Here is a 24,364-nt window from a genome sequence, read left to right on the forward strand (position 1 = left end):
ATCCGTAGGTACTAGGTCACAACATACTGTCGTATCTCAAAGTTGCTTATATCATTGAAGTTTCCAATGTGTGTCCTTGATTATCACCAGAATGATTCCACGTACATTTCCACTTCACGTACAGACTTTCCTTACCACAACACATTACACTATTCTACCAGGTGGCATTCAGTCTTACAGTGTGTGGTAGTCACAATGTTTTAGCTCACTAGTGACAACATTCCATTGGAACTACTGACGGCCTTGGGAGAGCCGGTCCTGACAAAACTCTACCATCTGGTGAGCAAGATGTATGAAACAGGCGAAATACCCTCAGACTTCAAGAAGAATATAATAATTCCAATCCCAAAGAAAGCAGGTGTTGACAGATGTGAAAATTACCGAACTATCAGTTTAATAAGTCACAGCTGCAAAATACTAACACAAATTCTTTACAGACAAATGGAAAAACTAGTAGAAGCCAACCTCGGGGAAGATCAGTTTGGATTCCGTAGAAACACTGGAACACGTGAGGCAATACTGACCTTACGACTTATCTTAGAAGAAAGATTAAGGAAAGGCAAACCTATGTTTCTAGCATTTGTAGACTTAGAGAAAGCTTTTGACAATGTTGACTGGAATACTCTCTTTCAAATTCTAAAGGTGGCAGGGGTAAAATACACGGAGCGAAAGGCTATTTACAATTTGTACAGAAACCAGATGGCAGTTATAAGAGTCGAGGGACATGAAAGGGAAGCAGTGGTTGGGAAGGGAGTAAGACAGGGTTGTAGCCTCTCCCTGATGTTGTTCAATCTGTATATTGAGCAAGCAGTAAAGGAAATAAAAGAAAAATTCGGAGTAGGTATTAAAATTCATGGAGAAGAAATAAAAACTTTGAGGTTCGCCGATGACATTGTAATTCTATCAGAGACAGCAAAGGACTTGGAAGAGCAGTTGAATGGAATGGACAGTGTCTTGAAATGAGGATATAAGATGAACACCAACAAAAGCAAAACAAGGATAATGGAATGTAGTCGAATTAAGTCGGGTGATGCTGAGGGAATTAGATTAGGAAATGAGACACTTAAAGTAGTAAAGGAGTTTTGCTATTTGGGGAGCAAAATAACTGATGATGGTCAAAGTAGAGAGGATATAAAATGTAGACTGGCAATGGCAAGGAAAGCGTTTCTGAAGAAGAGAAATTTGTTAATATCGAGTATAGATTTAAGTGTTAGGAAGTCATTTCTGAAAGTATTTGTATGGAGTGTAGCCATGTATGGAAGTGAAACATGGACGATAAATAGTTTGGACAAGAAGAGAATAGAGGCTTTCGAAATGTGGTGCTACAGAAGAATGCTGAAGATTAGATGGGTAGATCGCACAACTAATGAGGAAGTATTGAATAGGACTGGGGAGAAGAGAAGTTTGTGGCACAACTTGACCAGAAGAAGGGATCGGTTGCTAGGACATGTTCTGAGGCATCAAGGGATCACCAATTTAGTATTGGAGGGCAGCGTGGAGGGTAAAAATCGTAGAGGGGCAGCACCCTTTTCAGTAGTTACAGGGGCAACAGTCTGGATGATTGACTGACCTGGCCTTGTAACACTAACCAAAACGGCCGTGCTGTGCTGGTACTGCGAACGGCTGAAAGTAAGGGGGAAACTACAGCTGTAATTTTTCCCGAGGGCATGCAGCTTTACTGTATGGTTAAATGATGATGGCATCCTCTTGGATAAAATATTCCGGAGGTAAAATAGTCTCCCATTCGAATCTCCCGGCAGGGACTACTCAGGAGGACGTCGTTATCAGGAGAAAGAAATCTGGCATTCTACAGGTCAGTGTGTGGAATGTCAGATCCCTTAATCGAGCAGGTAGGTTAGAAAATTTAAAAAGGGAAATGGATAGGTTAAAGTTAGATATAGTAGGAATTAGTGAAGTTCGCTGGCAGGAGGAACAAGACTTTTGGTCAGCGAATACAGGGTTATAAATACAAAATCAAATAGGGGTAATGCCGGAGTCAGTTTAATAATGAATAACAAAATCGGAGTGCGGGTAAGCTACTACAAACAGCATAGTGAACGCATTATTGTGGCCAAGATAGACACGAAGCCCACGCCTACTACAGTAGTACAAGTTTATATGCCAACTAGCTCTGCAGATGATGAAGTAATTGAATAAATGTATGATAAAATAAAAGAAATTATTCAGATAGTGAAGGGAGACGAAAATTTAATAGTCATGGGTGACTGGAATTCGGTAGTAGGAAAAGGGAGAGAAGGAAACATAGTAGGTGAATATGGATTGGGGGTAAGAAGTGAAAGAGGAAGCCACCTGGTAGAATTTTGCACAGAGCACAACTTAATCACAGCTAACACTTGGTTCAAGAATCATAAAAGAAGGTTGCATACATGGAAGAAGCCTGGGGATACTGACAGGGTTCAGATAGATTATATAATGGTAAGACAGAGATTTAGGAACCAGGTTTTAAATTGTAAGACATTTACAGGGGCAGATGTGGACTCTGACCACAATCTATTGGTTATGAACTGTAGATTAAAACTGAAGAAACTGCAAAAAGGTGGGAATTTAAGGAGATGGGCCCCGGGTAAACTGACTAAACCAGAGGTTGTACAGAGTTTCACGGAGAGTATAAGGGAAGAATTGACAGGAATGGGGGAAAGAAATACAGTAGAAGTAGAATGGGTAGCTTTGAGAGATGAAGTAGTGAAGGCAGCAGAGGATCAAGTAGATAAAAAGACGAGGGCTGGTAGAAATCCTTGGGTAACAGAAGAAATATTGAATTTAATTGATGAAAGGAGAAAATATAAAAACATAGTAAATGAAGCAGGCAAAAAGTTTCCTGTTTTATATGTCAGAGGAATACAATGTTATGAATCCAATTAGAAGTTGTGAAATACTGTCCTATCCTACCCTTGCAGCATGGAGGTGGGGTACTGTTTGCCATTGGATATTCATGGGCCATTGAGAATGTTATAAATCACAATCGCATACCCATTTCCATTCCTCTGATTATGGTGCCATCTGTTGTGACTTGAAGAAAATGCTTCTGACAATATATGTATATATTTTGCTGGAGAGTCATAATCTGCAATAAAAAATGGGGTTCCCACTGAAGATTTCAAAGTTGTCCCGCACCACTCGTGGACAGGTTGGGCTGGGTTGGGGGAAGGAGGGGTCAAGTGAGGTATTTTTGGATTCCCCTCCCCCCCCCCCCCCCTCATTCAAGACAAACAAATTGGAATTATAACTTGTTTTGATCCAATGTGTAGTTTTTGGGATATTTCAATGTCTTCAGTTAAATTGAACACCCGGTATATAAATAATTCCCTATAGAGTTACCAGGTATGGAGAAAAAATACTATTTGCTCTTGAGAGCACCATAGTGATCACAGGAAAAACTCAACACAGTTAACAGAAAAATCCAATGAAACTTTCAGAGGCACCTGAACTGGTCATTACAGATCACAGTAACTTTAAATATGAAAAAAGACAAACTGTGTAATCTTCTGATTAAATAAAAAACTCAGTGATACTACATTGAATGTAAACAACGATGTACTAGATTATGTAACTGATACTGATTTCTTGTGGATGATTATAGACAGTCAACTGCAATGGGGGGAACATATGAGAATTTTGGAAAAGAGGCTATCTACACCATATTATGCCCTGTGAATCCTTGAAGCAGTATGCAATATTTCATGCCTCATAGTAATCTACTTTGATAAATGCATTCAATCTTCAGTTATGGGATAATGTTTTGGGGAATGAATTCTGGGAATATACAGACTATTTTCAAGACACAGAAAAGAGCTGTCTAAATAGCAATGAATGGTAGTAATTGGGCACAATGTAAAGAATTATTCAAAAAGTTAGAAATTGGGACAGTTCCATAGTTATGTTGAATACGTTTATCACAGCATAATTCATAGAAGAAAAAAATCTTCATCTTTACTTCACAGACTTCACAGTACTTGACCATGGAACTGAATCCAGACACTGCATGCAAACAGAAGACACAAGTCAAAAACTGAAAATAGTATATTATACCATGGAAGGAAAATGTACAATGGGCTGCCACAAGAAGTAAACAATGTAAATGATCCCCACATCTTTAGCAAAAGGCTAAAAAATATTTACCAAATAATAGCTGCTATACTGTAAATGAATACTTAAAATAACTATTGATAGTAACTTAATGTTCATGAATGCCGTACTATATAACAATTTACAATAGGGTTAGAAAAGTAGGACTAAGTATAGGAGCTACAAATACTATAAGGAGCATGTTTATTTTAATGAGAAATATTGTACAAATATTTAAAGACACTCATACAATGCATATTGTTCAACAGGTGAATCAGTCAGTCAATCTGTCGATTACAAATGATTTGTCAAACACCAAGGGGTCTGTGCATGGGTAAAGCTGGTATTAGATGTGGAGCAATATTTAATAGCAAATAAATCAAGATCGATTGTAATTGGGTTTTTGGCTGTCAAAACTGCTGATTTTACTTGGAAGATTGGCATTAAGGTCACAGAGAGTAGGTGCCATTCAAAAAGTCACCCTTTAGATTGTCACCACCTACAATGAAAATATTAAGGAAATAGGTAGAAAAGATGTTTGAACAAGTAGCAATTTGACTATCAAAATCTCCTTATGCTTCTTCAGTGTTCGTAGTTCCTAATCCTAGAGATAAGCACTACCTGATAGTGGATTGCTATTAATTAAATAATAAGGTCAGTGCCATTGCTGGATTTGCTTTTATGCTTCAAATGATATAAGGGAGTGCAGATCTTCACCATCTTAGATCTCAATCAGGCCTATATTCAGATACCCTTGGAGGAAGGTTTGAAGCCCGTTACAGTGTGCATAACAAATTGGAACATATTTGAATTTAATCATTTCCCCTATGAATTAGCTACAGCTGCCACTGTTCTCTTGGTGCTGATGGATGCCATGTTTTCTGGTACAAAGTTTAGGTATGTGTGCCATTATCCTGACAATGTAGAGGGTTGTAGTAACTCGCTTCAGGAGCACATACAGCATCTGCAGGTGGTTTATAGCAATCACAAAAGGCAGTCCCTACGGTTAATCCACAAAATGTTTTGTTTGCTTGTTCCTCTATCAAGTTTCTAGGGCACATATTTGCATGCGAAGAAATTTGTACTGACCCAGACAGAGTGGAAACCAGTAATCATTTTCCACTTCCACAGAACATGGAACAATCTGCCATATTTGCAGGCATGGTCAATTTTTTTTAGGGAGCTCAACAGCTGCTTTGCTGAGAAGGCAGCTCCACTTAAAGTGTTGCAGAGAAAGAGGTGTAAATTTCTTTGGGGGCCTTCACAAGGAGCCTTATTTTTTACTCTGAGGGCACCACTGAAGTCAGCTCTGGTGTTAGCCCTACCAGATTTCAATGTGTCATTCATTCTTCAGATGAATTTGTCTGCTCTGGGTGTAGGAGTCATTTTATTAGAGGAGCAGGAAAGGAGTAAGCAGGTGATTGCTTATGCCTCTAGAGGATTAAGTGAACTAGAAAAAAGGTACTCAGTTTATGGATTGGGAGCCATGGAAATTCTAACTAGCTTGGAAAATTTTTGATACTATCTGGAATTCGAAAGTTCATCCTACAGACCAACAATAAAGCACTCAGTTGTGTATTAGCCAGACCACACTAGAATGTTTGTATTGCCAGGTGGATGACGGGAATTTTAACTTTTAAGTTCAATATAACATAAAGTTTTCAGAACATGTGCTCACATATGGGCTGAGTAATTACGTTTGATTGCACTGACAATAACTGAAAAGAGATGATCAGTTAATAGACGCTCATGCTTCAGCTCTGTCAGTGACTTTGATTCTCATTCAGGTACTTCATGTATTTCAAAACATTAGAGAGTTCAGAGATTAGTATGAACACATTCGCGAAATTAATGAGAGGCTTTGGAAAGTGAAACAATAAAACCCCATGTTTTGAGAGAGAAAGCACTACTTTGTAAGTGACATAGGTGAAGTGAATTTAAGATAATGGTTCCTAAGTTCCTAAGGAATTATTTCTGTTGCTGTTCCAGTATTTTCATGATTCACTTGTGGGGGGGGGGGGGGGGGGGGGCAATTTAAGATTGTATAACACATATGAAAAGATACAGAGTATCTAGTTGTAATGTGTACACAGTCAGTAAAGCATCACAGAATAATAAGATAGGATAGGACTCAAAGCCAGCTGAGAGGGTCTTTCAAATGATGTATGTTGATGTCAGAGGGCTGTCGCCTGAGTCATAGACAGGGAACTTATATATTTTGCTTTGTGTGAAGGCATTCACACATGCGATTTCAGTCTTTCTCAGTGTATTCCACTGATGAATTCTTCTCGAGTTATTAGCCAAGTAGTGGCGTCATCTTGTCGCAATGTTTCAATGAGTTTCGTACGAATATGATGGGTACGAAACTCATTGAAATGTTGTGACAAGACGACGCCACCACTCAGCTGATAAACCGAGAAGAATTCATCAGCATTCAAACATTTTGTCTGGTTATTACCCACCATGATGGTGACTGAATAAGTGGTCATCCAGAATTTTACCACTGGGCTTCTGCAGACTTTAGTGATTGATAGTATGACCCCATTTACTGCCAATAGTTTTAAACAATTTTGCCTTGGGATGGGAATCCAGCATGTAACAACAACTTATTATCCCAAACCATCTCATGCAGAATGCATTAATAGAAATCTTAGATCTGCCCTCATAGCCTATCATTGCAGTGATCAAATGGATGGGACCATTTGCTTCCATGCTTAACTAATGTCATTTACAATGGCATACCATGAAATCCGTCAGCCCACATCCACTAATTTCCTGCTAGGCTACCATACTGAAACTGCATTGTGTAATTTATGGTCCATTGATGACCTCTTGCCTGAAAAGTTAAATGCTCAGTAGGTGGTTACACAATGAAGGTTGGCTGAATGGAATATTAAAGAGGTCCATACAAAGGAAGCCACACAGTACACTGTGGGGTGGTGCCCAAATAATTAATGAATTGCAGTTTTCAAGGTGTTAGTAGAGCCTCTGAAAAGGTGACAAAGAAATTGGTACTCAAATTTAAGGACATGATTTAGATTAAAAGAGTTCTCATCCCACTAAATGTTTTGATAAGGGATCCACAAACGAGCAAAGAAATCAAGGCTCACCTTTCTCAGATTAGGCTTGGTTCTCTGGGATAATTTGGCTCTTTCAAGAGGTTGCCAAATTGAGGTGGGAAGTATGTGCCAAGTGTGGTTCTGTCTTGCCTGGGTTTGTAGGTTGGCACTGCTTCCAGGGGTTTTTCACAGCCTACCATGTGGCTGTCTGGTTGAGTAAAATTTTATCTGCTGGTATGCATGGCAGTAAGAGGAAACAGTGAGTGGAGCAAGCAGGCTTCATGGTGCTGGTCGGAGGCAGAAGGATGGCCACAAGCTGAGAATATGGCTCATTTGTGTGAGGTTGCACATACAGCAAGTAGACTTGAGTCACTGGAACCTTTTATAGTTTGTCTTAGTTCCTTCTATGTCTGTAAACTGGTGTTTGTTAAATCACCATTGCCTGACAGCTGTCTGCAAACACTGTATTGCTAGACTGTCTTTATAACTCATGACATTAAGGTGGCTGCCAATTTATTGTGGTTACTGTGTGTCCCCCCCAAGAACCATGGACCTTGCCGTTGGTGGGGAGGCTTGGGTGCCTCAGCGCTACAGATAGCCGTACCGTAGGTGCAACCATAATGGAGGGATATCTGTTGAGAGGCCAGACAAACATGTGGTTCCCGAAGAGGGGCAGCACCCTTTTCAGTAGTTGCAAGGGCAACAGTCTGGATGATTGACTGACATGGCCTTGTAACACTAACCAAAATGGCCTTGCTGTGCTGCTACTGCGAACGGCTGAAAGCAAGGGGAAGCTACAGCTGTAATTTTTCCTGAGGGCATGCACCTTTACTGTATGGTTAAATGATGATGGCGTCCTCTTGGGTAAAATATTCCGGAGGTAAAATAGTCTCCCATTCGGATCTCCGGGCGGACGTTGTTATCAGGAGAAAGAAAACTGGCGTTCTACGTGTCGGAGTGTTTAATGTCAGATCTCTAAATCGGGCAGGTAGGTTAGAAAATTTAAAAAGGGGAATGGATAGGTTAAAGTTAGATATAGTGGGAATTAGTGAAGTTCGGTGGCAGGAGGAATGAAACTTCTGGTCAGGTGAATACAGGGTTATAAATACAAAATCAAATAGGGGTAATGCAGGAATAGCTTTAAAAATGAATAGGAAAATAGGAATGCGGGTAAGCTACTACAAACAGCATAGTGAACACAATATTGTAACCAAGATAGATATGAAGCCCGTGCCTACCATAGTAGTACAAGTTTCAATGCCAACTAGCTCAGAAGATGACGAAGATATTGATGAAATGTATGATGAAATAAAAGAAATTATTCAGATAGTGAAGGGAGGCGAAAATTTAATAGTCATGGGTGACTGGAATTCGATAGTAGGAAAAGGGAGAGTAGGTGAATATGGATTGGGGGGAAGAAATAAAAGAAGAAGCCGCCTGGTAGAATTTTGCACAGAGCACAACTTAATCATAGCCAACACTTGGTTCAAGAATCATGAAAGAATGTTGTGTACATGGAAGAACCCTGGAGATACTAGAAGATATCAGGTAGATTATATAATGGTAAGACAGAGATTCAGGAATCAGGGTTTAAACTTTAAGACATTTTCAGACATTTCAAATTCTAAAGGTGGCAGGGTTAAAATTCAGGGAGCGAAAGGCTATTTACAATTTGTACAGAAACCAGATGGCAGTTATAAGAGTCGAGGGACATGAAAGGGAAGCAGTGGTTGGGCAGGGAGTAAGACAGGGTTGTAGCCTCTCTCCGATGTTATTCAATCTGTATATTGAGCAAGCAGTAAAGGAAACAAAAGAACAATTCGGAGTAGGTATCAAAATCCATGGAGAAGAAATAAAAACTTTGAGGTTCGCTGTTGACATAGTAGTTCTGTCAGAGACAGCAAAGGACTTGGAAGAGCAGTTGAATGGAATGGACAGTGTCTTGAAAGGAAGATATAAGATGAACATCAACAAAAGCAAAATGAGGATAATGGAATGTAGTCGAATTAAGTCGGGTGATGCTGAGGGAATTAGATTGGCAAATGAGACACTTAAAGTAGTAAAGGAGTTTTGCTATTTGGGGAGCATAATAACTGATGATGGTTGACATAGAGAGGATATAAAATGTAGACCGGCACTGGCAAGAAAAGCATTTGTCAAGAAGAGAAATTTGTTAACATCGAGTATAGATTTAAGTGTCAGGAAGTCGTTTCTGAAAGTATTTGTATGGAGTGTAGCCATGTATGGAAGTGAAACATGGATGATAACTAGTTTGGACAAGAAGAGAATATAATCTTTCTAAATTTGGTGCTACAGAAGAATGCTGAAGATTAGATGGGTAGATCACATCACTAATGAGGAGGTATTGAATAGAATTGGGGAGAAGAGAAGTTTGTGGCACAACTTGACTAGAGGAAGGGCTCGGTTGGTAGGACATGTTCTGAGGCATCAAGGGATCACCAATTTAGTATTGGAGGGCAGTTTGGAGGGTGAAAATCACAGAGGGGGACCAAGAGATGAATACACTAAGCAGATTCAGAAGGATGTAGGCTGCTGTAGGTACTGCGAGATGAAGAAGCTTGCACAGGATAGAGTAGCATGGAGAGCTGCACCAAGCCAGTCTCAGGACTGAAGACCACAACAACAACATCAATAATAATAATAATAATTAAACAATTCACCATAATGAAAAGTATAGATTTAAACAATATAATAAAAAGGATAGATTGCTACTCACTGTAAAGATGACACGTTGAGTTGCAGAGAAGCACAATGAAAAGACTGTTATTTAAGCATATATATAGCAGTCTTTCCATTGTGTCTGCAACTCAACATGTCATCTTTACAATTATAAGCATCTTATCCTTTTCGTAATATTGTTGATAGTCCAACATGGACCTTCCATTTTTTGATAATACTTAAAAAAATATTATAGGACTTTGCTACTGTTGGCTGCATCATTATATAATATTTTCTGAATTTGTTCACTACTAACGTACTGTCATTGCATACATCACATTATACATTGTATATATGATGTAAGTATGACTGGAAAAGGAACCTGTGACCAATGAAAGGCATGTGTACTAAAATTACTGTTCACCTTACAATCAGTGTAGCATAATAAATTTGGGCATTGAACTAAAACTGGTTTTCTTTTCTTTTCTGTAGGCAGAGTGTGCTTTACATTAACCACAAAGTCATATATACAAAGCATCTGTGCCCTGTAATTATAATAAATTGATTTGGTGGCGGAACAATCATCCTCAAGAACAGAACAATAGATGTTATTGGTAACCATAATTGTATTTTCAAATTAGAATCATGGTTTCTACTTTTTCTTTTCTACCTTCAATTTATGTTTTTGTGTCATCTGTAGGAGTCTGGACTGTAAGTTTGGTGCTACTGGCAGCCTTCAAATATGACCAGATTTTCTTTTCATTTCATATAGCCCCTTCAACAACATAACATTCTTCTGTGATAGGCATTGATGGCTTCATGCATTACCCTTTCAATAGCCAAACACCTTTCATTTAACATTTCTCTATCTATAGACTTACGCTTCATTTTGCACATAATGTGCAGTAATAACTGTATCTTCATCAGCTAGATTCAGAAAATGTGTACCATGAGTGACCATTCCCATTATGAAATGCTATAGTAGGTAAATATTTATTTTTTATTTGTCCTGTAGATCATACATTTTGTACAGAAAAGCACATCATGATATAGGACAAGTCAATTTGAAAATTATGTTAAGACGGTGTATGATGAGAGATGATGGTAGTAGTACATAACTCACATAGCAGAATACATACAGGGTGTTTCAAAAATGACCGGTATATTTGAAACGGCAATAAAAACTAAACAAGCAGCGATAGAAATACACCGTTTGTTGCAATATGCTTGGGACAACAGTACATTTTCAGGCAGACAAACTTTCGAAATTACAGTAGTTACAATTTTCAACAACAGATGGCGCTGCAGTCTGGGAAACACTATAGTATGATATTTTCCACATATCCACCATGCGTAGCAATAATATGGGGTAGTCTCTGAATGAAATTACCCGAAACCTTTGACAATGTGTCTGGCGGAATGGCTTCACATGCAGATGAGATGTACTGCTTCAGCTGTTCAATTGTTTCTGGATTCTGGCGGTACACCTGGTCTTTCAAGTGTCCCCACAGAAAGAAGTCACAGGGGTTCATGTCTGGCGAATAGGGAGGCCAATCCACGCCGCCTCCTGTATGTTTCGGATAGCCCAAAGCAATCACACGATCATCGAAATATTCATTCAGGAAATTAAAGACGTCGGCCGTGCGATGTGGCCGGGCACCATCTTGCATAAACCACGAGGTGTTCGCAGTGTCGTCTCAGGCAGTTTGTACCGCCACAAATTCACGAAGAATGTCCAGATAGCGTGATGCAGTAATCGTTTCGGATCTGAAAAATGGGCCAATGATTCCTTTGGAAGAAATGGCGGCCCAGACCAGTACTTTTTGAGGATGCAGGGACGATGGGACTGCAATATGGGGCTTTTCGGTTCCCCATATGCGCCAGTTCTGTTTATTGACGAAGCCGTCCAGGTAAAAATAAGCTTCGTCAGTAAACCAAATGCTGCCCACATGCATATCGCCGTCATCAATCCTGTGCACTATATCGTTAACGAATGTCTCTCGTGCAGCAATGGTAGCGGCGCTGAGGGGTTGCCACGTTTGAATTTTGTATGGATAGAGGTGTAAACTCTGGCGCATTAGACGATACGTGGACGTTGGCGTCATTTGGACCGCAGCTGCAACACGGCGAACGGAAACCCGAGGCCGCTGTTGGATCACCTGCTGCACTAGCTGCACGTTGCCCTCTGTGGTTGCCGTACGCGGTCGCCCTACCTTTCCAGCACGTTCATCCGTCACGTTCCCAGTCCGTTGAAATTTTTCAAACAGATCCTTTATTGTATCGCTTTTCGGTCCTTTGGTTACATTAAACCTCCGTTGTAAACTTCGTCTTGTTGCAACAACACTGTGTTCTAGGCGGTGGGATTCCAACACCAGAAAAATCCTCTGTTCTAAGGAATAAGCCATGTTGTCTACAGCACACTTGCACGTTGTGAACAGCACACGCTTACAGCAGAAAGACGACGTACAGAATGGCGCACCCACAGACTGCGTTGTCTTCTATATCTTTCACATCACTTGCAGCACCATCTGTTGTTGAAAATTGTAACTACTGTAATTTCGAAAGTTTGTCTGCCTGAAAATGTACTGTTGTCCCAAGCATATTGCAACAAACGGTGTATTTCTATCGCTGCTTGTTTAGTTTTTATTGCCGTTTCAAATATACCGGTCATTTTTGAAACACCCTGTATATGGTATATAGACAAAATACAAAAAAGGTGGTGTGTGATGAGAGATGACAATTTACAAAGTGTTTGTCAACTAATGTTTTAGACTTGAACTGCAGTTCCTCTAAATTCTCCCGCCCTGAGTTAAATGTTTCCAACTCCTCTTAGAGATATGGCACTACTTACCCTCTGCCTAATTTACTGGCAAATGCAGCATGTGCACTAATTTTAGTGATCAAATAAGAAAGTTAAATGTTTATATAAGCCGTCTTCAACTAACAATTAACATTCTAATGAGTGATATGAAAAAACTTACATCTGAAAAGTGTGGGCCATCACGAAAATCATGTACACTTTCACATGATAGCTAAACTGTTCCAAATATAAACTGTTCCAAATATGAATATGAAAAAACTAACATCTAAAAAGTGTAAACTGTTATTGCTACAAGAACCGCATATATTTATGGATGATAGTCAAACTCTTTCAAATAAGTGTAGTGCAATTAATACTGTTACAAGTGACAGTGATAAAGATGAAAGTGTGAAGTGTGATTGCAATGAAGTTCGTAAGCAAAGCAGCAGTGGAGCAAATAAAACAACAATGAGACACAGTGACAGCAGCACCAAGAATCAGTCGCTCAGTCACAAAAAAGGTACAATGTTCTTTTACTAACAGCCAACCACAGCAGAAACCTGGTGAGTATTTTACAAGACAATAACAAAGACTTCCAAGCAATGGGAACAGAAAAACTGGGTACAAGTATGAAAAATGTTACTGATGTCGACCTGCGGGAAAAAATGAAACATGAAAATGAATATGTTGTGTGCATAGCTGGTGCCAACAATGTCACAAAAAACAAGGCACAAAATTGCCTGGAAAAGTTCTTAGAAGCCACCAAATCTTGAAACACAATAGTTGCAATGCTACCTCACAGGCATGACGTTGTGGCATCAATAGGTCATATCGACCACGATTACCTCCATCTTTGGACTCCGATTGTTCTGCCAAGCCTCCATGTTAGTTTTGAGTTCCGTATCGCAAGCTGTGTACACACATATGACTTACTGCGAAATATATCTCTATGTGAAATTTAATGGGAATAGTTATTGCATTCAACCAATAATCGTATCCCGTTCCCATAACCTAATACAATTCGTGTGTCAACAAGGAGATACAAAATATGAACATCAAAAACAAACAGATGTGTGCTTCATTTGGAAAATGTAGAATAGTGGATGTAAGCAAAATGGACGAATACCTACATACCAAATTGTAACTATTTCTAAATTTCAAAGGAAAGAAACTTTTATGTGAAAAAATAAGCAAAATTATAGCAGAGAAAAAGGACTTAAACAAAATTATCAATTACAGAGGTGATAGAGATTCTGTTTTTAGAGTGAAGCATAGAAATTTAACCCTTATATACCAATATGTTCAGTATATAATGAATACAACAGAGCACTTGGACATATACCTAAATGAATGAAAACCACATTTCTTCATAGTGTGTCAATTAGGTTGCAAGGAAGTGGAAGCACATGGATACAGGCTAAGAAATTATGAACTCATAAACTTGTATTGTAGAGTAACACATAAAGGCTGAGGTGTAGGCATTTATAGCAGAAATAAGATAGCATGTGGAAAGTCAAGTGAAGAAATGGTACTTAAGGTTGTAGCAATAAATTTAAAACTACGGAACAAAAGCCTGATTGTAGCAGCTCTGCTACATCACCTTGAAATAACAGTGAAGAATTTTTCATCTGGAGGACTTGCTGGAGAAGACATCAGCATATAAAAAAGTGCTGTTCGTTGGAGACATCAACACAGACTCTTTAAATAATAGCAATAATTATTTTTGTTATGTTAATTTACTTCAGTGTTATAACTACTAGCACATAAACACAGAACCTACAAGAATTACTGCAGAAACAGAGCTTGCATTGACCACATTCTCACAAATATAACAAAGGAAAACATAATCATAACCCCTCTAGAAAACAACGTATCTGATCACAGAGCCCTTATTATGGAAATTGATGTAGGAAATGTAGGTATAACTAAAAGTGGTACATTTACGTGTAAAAGAAAATTTAATTATAATACACTTACGAGGGCATTAAGCAATGAAAACTGTGAGCCAGTTTACAATGCAACAAATGCAAATGATAAATAGGAAAATTTCTATTAACTATTCAATAAAATTTAAATGAAACATGTCCTTTAGTAAAACAAGTAAATAAAGCTATTAATCACAAATCTGAGAATTTCCCTGCAGAAATCATTGAAGTGAGAGAGAACATGAAAGACTGTTACATACTCTTTAGAGATACTAAATTACAATATTATTTAACAAAATGCAAACTGCCCAGAAAAAAATACAGAGATTTCTTGACTAACCTTAAAACTCATAAAAATGCCCATCACATAGCAACTCAACCTGTGTTAGTAAAAGAGCCTAGAAAATAATGTATAAAGAAGCGAGAAACAGCAGTCTCATAAACACATCAGCATAACATTAAAAGACAATGACAATGTAACAAATGACACAAAAGAAATGTGTAAGAAATTCATACAGATGTTTAACTCAGTTGGCACAAATGAAACACAAGACTGGGCACCCAATTTAAATGTTACAAAAAGCAGCCAATCTTTTTTCATCCATGGCATTACTGAGAAGGGTCTCCTTGCAATCATTTCAAAACCTCAAACTAAATTGTCTCGTGGTTGGGATGACATTTCACCTATGCTGCTAGAGGAATGCAGAGGAGAATCAGTGAAGCCTCTGACACATCTAATAAATATCTCCCTCTACAATGGAGATTTCCCTGATCTTTTGAGGACCACTGAAATCCTATTGGTTTATAAGAAGGGAATAAAAACAGACATGAAAAACTATAGGCCAATATGATTAACTTCAGAGATTGGTCAATTTTAGAGAAAGTAATATTAAATCAATCTGAGGCATATTTCATAAAACATAATGTATTTAACAATATGCACATTTTTAGAAAAGGAAGATCTACTGTAACAGCAGTAGCAATTTTTATACATGAAATATTAAAGAAACTAGATGAGATAAGACGCCTTTCTGGATATGAGGAAAGCTTTTGATACTGTAAATCATACAATTTTATTGCATAAATTAGAAGCATATGGGATGCAACTACTTATCTCCTATTTGAAAGACAGGAAACAATGTGTCAAGCTAACTTATAAAAGCAATGAACAGTTAGTAAAAACCAAATTAACCCACAGGATACTTCAATATAGTGTGCCCCAAGGAAGTATACTGGGGCCTTTTCTGTTTCTTGTGTATGCAAATGATTTAATCAAACTGCAAAAAAGCAAGGTTGGAGGCTATGCTGGTGACACGTCTTTTGTCAGCTGGGGCATGACATGCAAACTACTACAAACAGTAGTGAAATCAATTATACTTTTCTGTGAAGTTATCTTACTGCAAATAAAACAATGAGAACAATCCATTTTTGACAAAATAATTTAGTTGGGTGAATAAAAAATTGGCAGTCCTCAACAATCAGTCTTTCCTTCTCATCCTGTCCAGTAAGTCTCCCCTGACCCAATTCAATTCAATTCAATTCAATTTTTATTATCACATAACATGCCTTATACAATCAAAGATTGTGACATAGGTGACTTGTCAGTTTTTACACTATATATAACAATACTAAAAATACAATAAACTAATAATATACATGGTGTAACATCTTCAAAGAGGTATTTTAATTACAATTACAATGCATTGTTACCATTCATGAAATCTTCTACACTATAGTAACATTTATCTTTCAGATATTTTTCCAGGTCTCTTTTGGTGCCTTTTACATTTGGGTCATCCATATCTTTCCATATTTTATTTACCAATTTCATGCCCATATAGTATGGGGTTTTTTCATATGATTTTAAACGGTGGGTAGGTAACATGTAGCTCATTCTATGTCTTGTATCATATTGATGCAAGAAGAAGTTGCCCTCAAAAAGTTGTGGGTTTCTTTTCGTGAAAGTGAGAGTTTCATAGATGTATATGCTTGGAATGCTCATTAAATCCAGTTTTACAAATAAAGGTTTGCAGTGTTGCTTTGGTTTTGCTCCCACCATTGCCCGGATGACTCTCTTTTGTAGTCTAAAAGCTCTAAGTAAATTTGTTTTTTCAGACCCCCAGAAAATTATATTATACCTAATGACTGAAACAAAATATGCATTATATACAGTTTTTCTTACAGCTAAATCAGTAATACTATACAAGATATTCATAATATATACAAGGCTATTCAGTCGACCCAGTATGTTGTCCACATGGCGACTCCATAACAGGTTTTTATTGACTAACACGCCAAGGAATTTGACACTCCCTGCAGTCTCTAATTTTTTGTCCATATACCTTATTTCACTTATAGACTGTGCAGATTGTTTTGTGGTAAAATGCACAATTTTTGTTTTTGTAAAGTTTAATGTCAAGTTATTGTTTTTGACCCATGCCTCCACTTCCCCAAGTGTTTGTTCAATATGACGAATTAGGTCTACCTCATTTTTACAACAGACTACAGCTGTTGAGTCATCTGCATAGAGGATAGTATCAGACTGGACCTGACATGGCATATCATTAATATAATATAGAAAAAGCAGTGGCCCTAATATTGAGCCTTGTGGAACACTTAATTGAGTGTTTTTCCAGCCAGAGAGAAATTTCTTGCCGTTGATGTTAATAAGTACTCTTTGTTTTCTGTTTGCCAAGTATGATGACATCCAGCTAAGAGATTTGCCTTGAAAACCATAGCGTGCCAATTTTTGGAGAAGCAGGTCATGATTTACTGTGTCGAAGGCTTTGGACAGGTCACAAAAGATGCCTGACACACACATTCTATCATCAAGACATCTGCTGACTTTTGTGACTAATTCATTTATTGCATGGATTGTGCTGCGGCCTTTTCTGAAACCATATTGATTGCCTAAGATAATGCTGTTAGATGAATTGTGATTTTCAATCTGATCACATGCAGCTCTTTCAAATATTTTTGAGAAAATTGGTAACAGTGAGATTGGCCTATAGTTGCCCAATTCATTTTGTTTGCCTTTTTTGTGTATGGGCCAAACTTCTGCATATTTTAATCGATCTGGGAAACATCCCTCATCAAATGATTGGTTGACTATGAAAGAGAGTGGATATGCAATACTATGACGGACTATTTTTATTATTTCAGTGGGGACCTCATCCCACCCCGCAGATTTTGAATTTTTTAGGAAGATTATGATTTTGATGACATCTGAGATGGAAACATGAGAAAACTTAAAACATGTGCAATTGCTATCTGTCATATTGGGCTTTGTATTTGGTGGTGAACAGTCACCAAATTTGTTACAGTTTATGAAAAAGTCATTGAATGATTCACAAATGGCACTGGGTTCTGTAACAGCTCTACCATTTATCACTATTTTAGAAGGGCATTTTCTCTCTGCCTCACTGCTAACTTCACTTCTTATAACAGACCAAACAGCTTTTGATTTGTTTTTTGCATTTGAAATGAAGTCGTTATTTGCAGTACGTTTTGCTAGTTTAACTATTTTGTCAAATGTTTTTTTGTATGTGCTTACATACTTAAGAAATTGAGGGCTTTGATTTACTTTTGCCTCCATATGCAGTTTCCTCTTAGTAGCACTAGACACTCTAATTCCTTTTGTTACCCAGGATCTACTTTTTTGGGACCTGGTCCTCACTGTTACAAAAGGGAAGCATTCATTGAATATACCCAAGAATTCAGTTAAAAAGTTATTGTAATTGTCACTTGTGGAAGTGTGTTTGCTGACTGTCCACTTGGTTTGGCTTAGTTATTTGCAAAATACTTCCACATTTTCTTGACTGAAATTCCTACATCTTTTTGTTGTGCAGACTGAATTTTGCTTCGGTAGTGATACAAATAGTGCTTTATGGTCTGATACTCCTAAATCTAGAAGAAACTTTTCTTTTACATAATAATTATAACTACTTACAATATTGTCAATACATGTTGCAGAGCTTGCTGTAATTCTTGTATACTGATCGAAATTGAGATTTAGCCCATTTGTGGCTACCAGGTTCTTTAAGTGTGAAGAAAATTTGTCATCAGTCCTTACATCTATGTTGAAGTCAGCACATATAACCAATTTCTTGTACAGTTTCTCACATTTTAATTTATGTAGCAATGTATCAAACTTATCTAAAAATACAGAGCTTATATGGTACCCAGGTGTGCGATATATGCTGATAATTAGTGTGTTATACTCTTTAAGTTCTATACAACAACTTTCAAATGTGCCTTCTTCATTCAGATGGCTAAAATTCTGTCTGATATCATAGTCTACCGTGGAATGAACTAATATGCAAGAGCCTCCATACCCATTGGTCCTACAAAAGCTGGTAGCCAGTTTATAACCTGTAAGTTTATTCAGGAGACTGATATTTTCAGATTTTAGCCAATGTTCATTAAGGCATATTACTTTCACAGATTGTTTCACACTTTCTAGCAAAATTTCTATATCATAAAGCTTCCTGATCATTCCTTCAGACAGACCCATGGTTCTGGGTGACTTTCCTGAAATTTACCCCTTTTCCTAGACCTCTCCAGTCCTTTTCCTTCACCGCTCTTCCTTCCCCTTTAACCATTCTGCATGTAGAAAGAGCCATTGGCTCCAAAAGATTGTTTATTACAACCTTCTTTTATGTGTGTGTTCTGTCACTGCTTACTGCAAATAAGCTACTCATAAATAAAGAGAAGATAGTGACAGTGCAATTTATGCTTAGCTGTAGTCAGAATATAAACTGGTCTCTACCTACACCTCCATTGGCCGTTAGCTACACAAACAAACACGAATTTCTGGGCATAATTGTTGACAAACACCTGTCATGGAAAGAACATGTAGACCATATTTGTAAGAAAATCAGTGCAAATGTCTATCTACTGAAAAGTATCTCAGCCTCCCTGGACCATGATAGCTTGAGACAGATATATTTCGGAGTGATACATCCGATCTTCAGTATGGTATCAAAGTATAGGGTGGGACATCAACTGTCTATACAGACTGGTTCTTCAGACTACAAAAAAAGGTAATAGGAGTGGTAGCCAAGGTAAACAGGAGACTTGTAGAGAAATCTTCAGAAAATATAAAATACTAACCATCTACTCAAGGTATATCCTGCAGGCAATAAGTTAATGGCTGTGAAACAACATCCAGAATATAATTAACAAACAGTAATGTACGGAGGTACGGTACATGGGGATGAAAAAATTTTCACAGAACTGCAAGTAAAAGAGGGCTGCAGACCATAGTATACAAACAATAGGAACCATTTTTTGTAACAGAATTCCATCTGACTTCAGGAGAGCTAATTTAAACACCTCAAAGAATAAACTTAAGCATTAATTAATAGAAAAAAGCTGTTATTCAGTAGAAGATTTCAAGCTGTAATCTCCCGTTGTAAAACATTGTGTATAGCATCGGATTTATTTTTGAAATTGTCTCTGTAAAACAGTGTATACAGCGTAGGTTTGTTTTTGCAACAACAAAATGATAATTTCTAACCTTCTCTATTTGTATCAATGGGTGCACTTACTAAGTTGACTAAGCCTTTGTATATGTGAACTAAAATCTATGACAATGTCCAAAAACTGATTGTTATATGGACAGTAAATAACAAATAAACAAATTTATTGACCATGCACATTTGTCTATCTGTTTGATTGACCTTTGTACTTTGGTAATCACTGTTACTACAACTGATGAACTGTGATGATAATAAATCATCTTCAACAATAAAGCAATATAATAAAATCATATGAAATGACACATGCAGAATCTTTACTGGTACTGGTAATTTATAGTAATAATGTGAAACGTGTATACAAAACAGAATTGTGTAGAAGAAAGATAATTCATTCTCAAAAATATTCCCACAACACTTTAAATCTATTATATCCTATGAAGATGGTTATGGATAAATTTAAAGAAAGCTCACTCATTCATGAGGTTCAAAATAGTGTGTGTCAGATTTATTTAGTTCAGACAACTAGCTGTTATGAATAAACTGTAACTACACTACAAAAAAACAATGTAAAAACAGGAACTCTATCTGTAAGAAAAAAATCAGTCATAATTTCTATGCTCAAAGCATAATAAACTCATAAAATAAAGCAATGACAATGTGAACTATAATCAAACGGAAGTAAAATGAAATGGTAATGCATATGAGGCCCACATATGAAACAGCTCTAGCAGAGATGAAGAAGTGCCAACAAAGTGACTATTTATTATCTCTCACTGTAAATGTCGATGTCACTGCTCTGAGCAGCATGCAACAGTAATGTCTTTGACACCAGTTTCAGTTTGTTATGTACGTCTGACTTGAGTGTGATGTTGTATTGAAACTTCCTGACAGATTAAAACTGTGTGCCGGACCAAGACTCGAACTCGGGACCTTTGCCTTTCGCGGGCAAGTGCTCTACCAACTGAGCTACCCAAGCATGACTCACGCCCGTCCTCACAGCTTTACTTCTGCCAGTACCTCGTCTCCTACCCTCCACTGTAGAGTGAAAATTTCATTCTAGAAACATCCCCCAGGCTGTGGCTAAGCCATGTCTCCACCATATCCTTTCTTTCAGGAGTGCTAGTTCTGCAAGGTTCGCAGGAGAGCTTCTGTAAAGTTTGGAAGGTAGGAGACGAGGTACTGGCAGAAGTAAAGCTGTGAGGATGGGGCGTGAGTCATGCTTGGGTAGCTCAGTTGGTAGAGCATTTGTCCCGATTTCGAGTCTCGGTCCGGGACACAGTTTTAATCTGCCAGGAAGTTTCATATCAGTGCACCCTCCGCTGTAGAGTGAAAATTTCATTCTTGATGTTGTACTGTCTACTCTGTTAGTAATGTATGGAATTGTCTACTCAGTACCAGTGTACATTATTCCATATACACACATACCAGCACTGCTTTCCTACAAAGATGACATATAATATTACCAAATTCAATTAGTTTCCCTTGAATTTGGTAGAATGCATAAGAACAAAAAAAAGCAGATCCATTAAATTACTAAGAAGGACACTTACACCCAAACCAATAAAAATCTGTTTCAAGAATAGAAGCCCAGAAGGATTTTAAAATTTTCTCACATTCCCTCAGTTCAGTTACTCTTCAGTTCATAAAACTATATCTCAGAAAGTAATGAAAGCATGTGGTCATTTGATTATCATAAGCTTCCTTGAGTTGCCTTTGCAGTCAAAGTTGTGTAAAGTAAAATGTTTTAAGTTTCTTTATAACATTATAACATACCGATTTTCTTCATCTCATCTGCATCAGAGAATTGTCCCTTATGAGCAGGTTCTGGTGGTTTAACTCTATTAGCTATCACTGATGTTACTGCCACTGTTAGTAAGAAGATTGTTATTGACGGCATCCTGCTGGAAAGCAAGACAAGTTTTTCATTCTTTTTTGAAGATCTTCAGCGCCAAGTTATCTTGAAATCATTTAGATATATTGATCAAAAGAAAGATTAAGAAATCTAGGAAGAAACAACAGCAGTATGAATTAGGACGGAGTGACACTCGCCACATAGAGGACTTGTTGAACAGCAGACAGGCACATTTAAAAGTAGACTGTAGGATATACTAAGCTATTGGATTAAGTCCTTCATCAGATGTAGACACTCACAAGCCCATTGACTCACACAAATGGCCACTATCATCTTCAGGCCTGAGGCTCTGAATGGCAGAGAGTTACATTTAATAATAATAGTCTGCTGTTAATATTCCTATCTAATGTTGAACATATCTTCTATGTTGTGAGTAGAAATCTGCCCTAGTTTTCACATTACTATTTAATTTCAGATTTTCCACTGTTTGAAAAGAAAGACAGAAATGTTCATACTTCCCCTTTGTGAGATATTCATGGTGATATACATACAGGGTTTCTCAAAACTCGAAAGTAACACTTCAAGATTCGTCATTTACCAAGAAGAAAAATAGCCTAGTAAACATTGGCTCTAAAATGCATACCTTAAGACCTATGAGCACCTCTTCATGTTCAATATTGTGAAACTAATCTCTTCTACTGCATTTATTGGTGACATTGGTTTTACAGGAATTAGGTTTCAGTATAAGGCATGTTTCTGTGCCTAACATTTCACCCCTGTTGCTTGAGACATCCTCAGAGACCATGAAGACATTATTGTACAAAGTATTATGCACAGAAATATGACTTAAGAATGTGGTAGGAGTGTGGAGTATTCTCTGCCATATGTGCCACAGTAGTTTGCAGAGTGTTGATCTAAAAGGCCTGATGTTTGTAAAGCTAATGTGTCAAGTAATGTAGACATTGTAGAATATTAAAAATCTTCATCCATACATTAGACTTCACAAATAAAAGTAAATAAACAATGGTGAACATTCAGAGATGTAGAAGAGATGGATAAATAGTTAACACATGGAAATATTTGTCAATGATTATTATTTTTGGCACTGTTAACTGCAAAATGTTATTATTTTTCTACTCTGTCAGTGTTTAGAATGGCTTTAAATAAACATAATACAACTTGTATGAAAGTCACTACTCTGAATAAAGATGCCATTTACCCAGTTGTAGTAAGTAATCATTGTCCTATCACAACTTATTTAGTATGGTATTTACAAGAGCACAGTGATAACGGTCTCAGGATTACTGCTTTCTACATGCTACAAACATGGGAGCCTTTATACAATGAGCAGTATTACTTGTTATGCCATGTTCAGTACTAATATATAGAAAATTTATAGAAGGAATTGCTACTACATGAACATGTGTGTGTACTAATATATAGAGAATTTATAGAAGGAATTGCTACTACATGAAATGTGTGTGAATTAACATCTCAAAACCTGGCCCTCTATTTACCACTGACAGCTACCCACAATGTTTTGAATGTAAGTAGCTTACAGGTAAGCTTTCAAAAGCATAACCAATGCTCATTTTACTTCATGCCATTATGTATACTTTGTCCTGGCGTCACAAAATTCAGTTTTTTTCTGTAAATTACATGTGACATAAATAATATGCTTTCATATTATCTTTTGATGATATGCCACTATTTGGCACCCAGCAGTGTAGAATGTCATTTTTATTCCTAATACAAATACTTTAGTTTATTTACCAGGAAGTTAATTTTGCTACAAGATCTGATTTGATTTTTTATTGGTCCAGTTTTATCATACAGCACAAATTGTACAGTTGATATTGGACAGGTCAAAGATAATAATACATAGTATTAGCAAAATAGTAGGCAAATTAAAAATAGGTACCTATTACAATTAATTTTGTTATGTATTCAGAAATTCTCTGACAGAATAGAAATAGTGCTTTATTAGAAATGCCATTACTGATTGCAAATAAATACCTGTAAATCTCATCCATGTCACTGAGAACGAAAAAATCAAGGAATCAAATATAAGTTGTGAACAATGAGATGCTTCTTGTCTACTGGGACTTATGGTAATAGAAGCCTCATGATATTTATAGTTTTGCCATTCCGTAAAATTATGCATTTATCTCTTGCCTCCTGCCTGTTGGTAGAATTCTAAATAATGTTTATGCTTTATTTTTGTGTGCTTTGTTCATGATGCATTTATCTAAAAATATGACTTTTCTGCAGGGAGAGAAAGTGAAGATAATGTTATCAATGGGTTCATACTGGAATGCACAAGTAGCAGCAGATACACTGGTGTTACAAATGAGGTTATCAATTTTGTCATGGTTTCAGTTGGTAATGTTCACTGAACTGCTGTGTGAAGAAGTTCCCATAGTGTTTTTTCATCTGTTGTCGTTATCACAGCATGTAATGAAACTTCTCTGATATGTATTTTT

At 37.3% G+C, this 24,364-nt stretch overlaps 1 protein-coding gene across 1 annotated transcript in view; it reads right to left on the minus strand.

Annotated features, from left to right (window-relative positions):
- LOC124625528 (zinc metalloproteinase nas-14-like) overlaps positions 1–24,024 on the minus strand; it is a 104,532-nt gene extending 80,508 nt beyond the window's left edge. Inside the window, exons 1-2 of the mRNA XM_047149178.1 lie at positions 23,898–24,024; positions 21,803–21,930 (exon numbers count right to left, since the gene is read on the minus strand). Of these exons, the coding sequence (XP_047005134.1) occupies positions 21,803–21,930; positions 23,898–23,914 (145 nt within the window). The 5' untranslated portion in view covers positions 23,915–24,024. The remainder of the gene's footprint in view (positions 1–21,802; positions 21,931–23,897) is intronic.
- Positions 24,025–24,364: the final 340 nt, after the last annotated feature.

The sequence above is a fragment of the Schistocerca americana genome, chromosome 1, assembly GCF_021461395.2.
Source record: "Schistocerca americana isolate TAMUIC-IGC-003095 chromosome 1, iqSchAmer2.1, whole genome shotgun sequence".
NCBI lineage: Eukaryota > Metazoa > Arthropoda > Insecta > Orthoptera > Acrididae > Schistocerca > Schistocerca americana.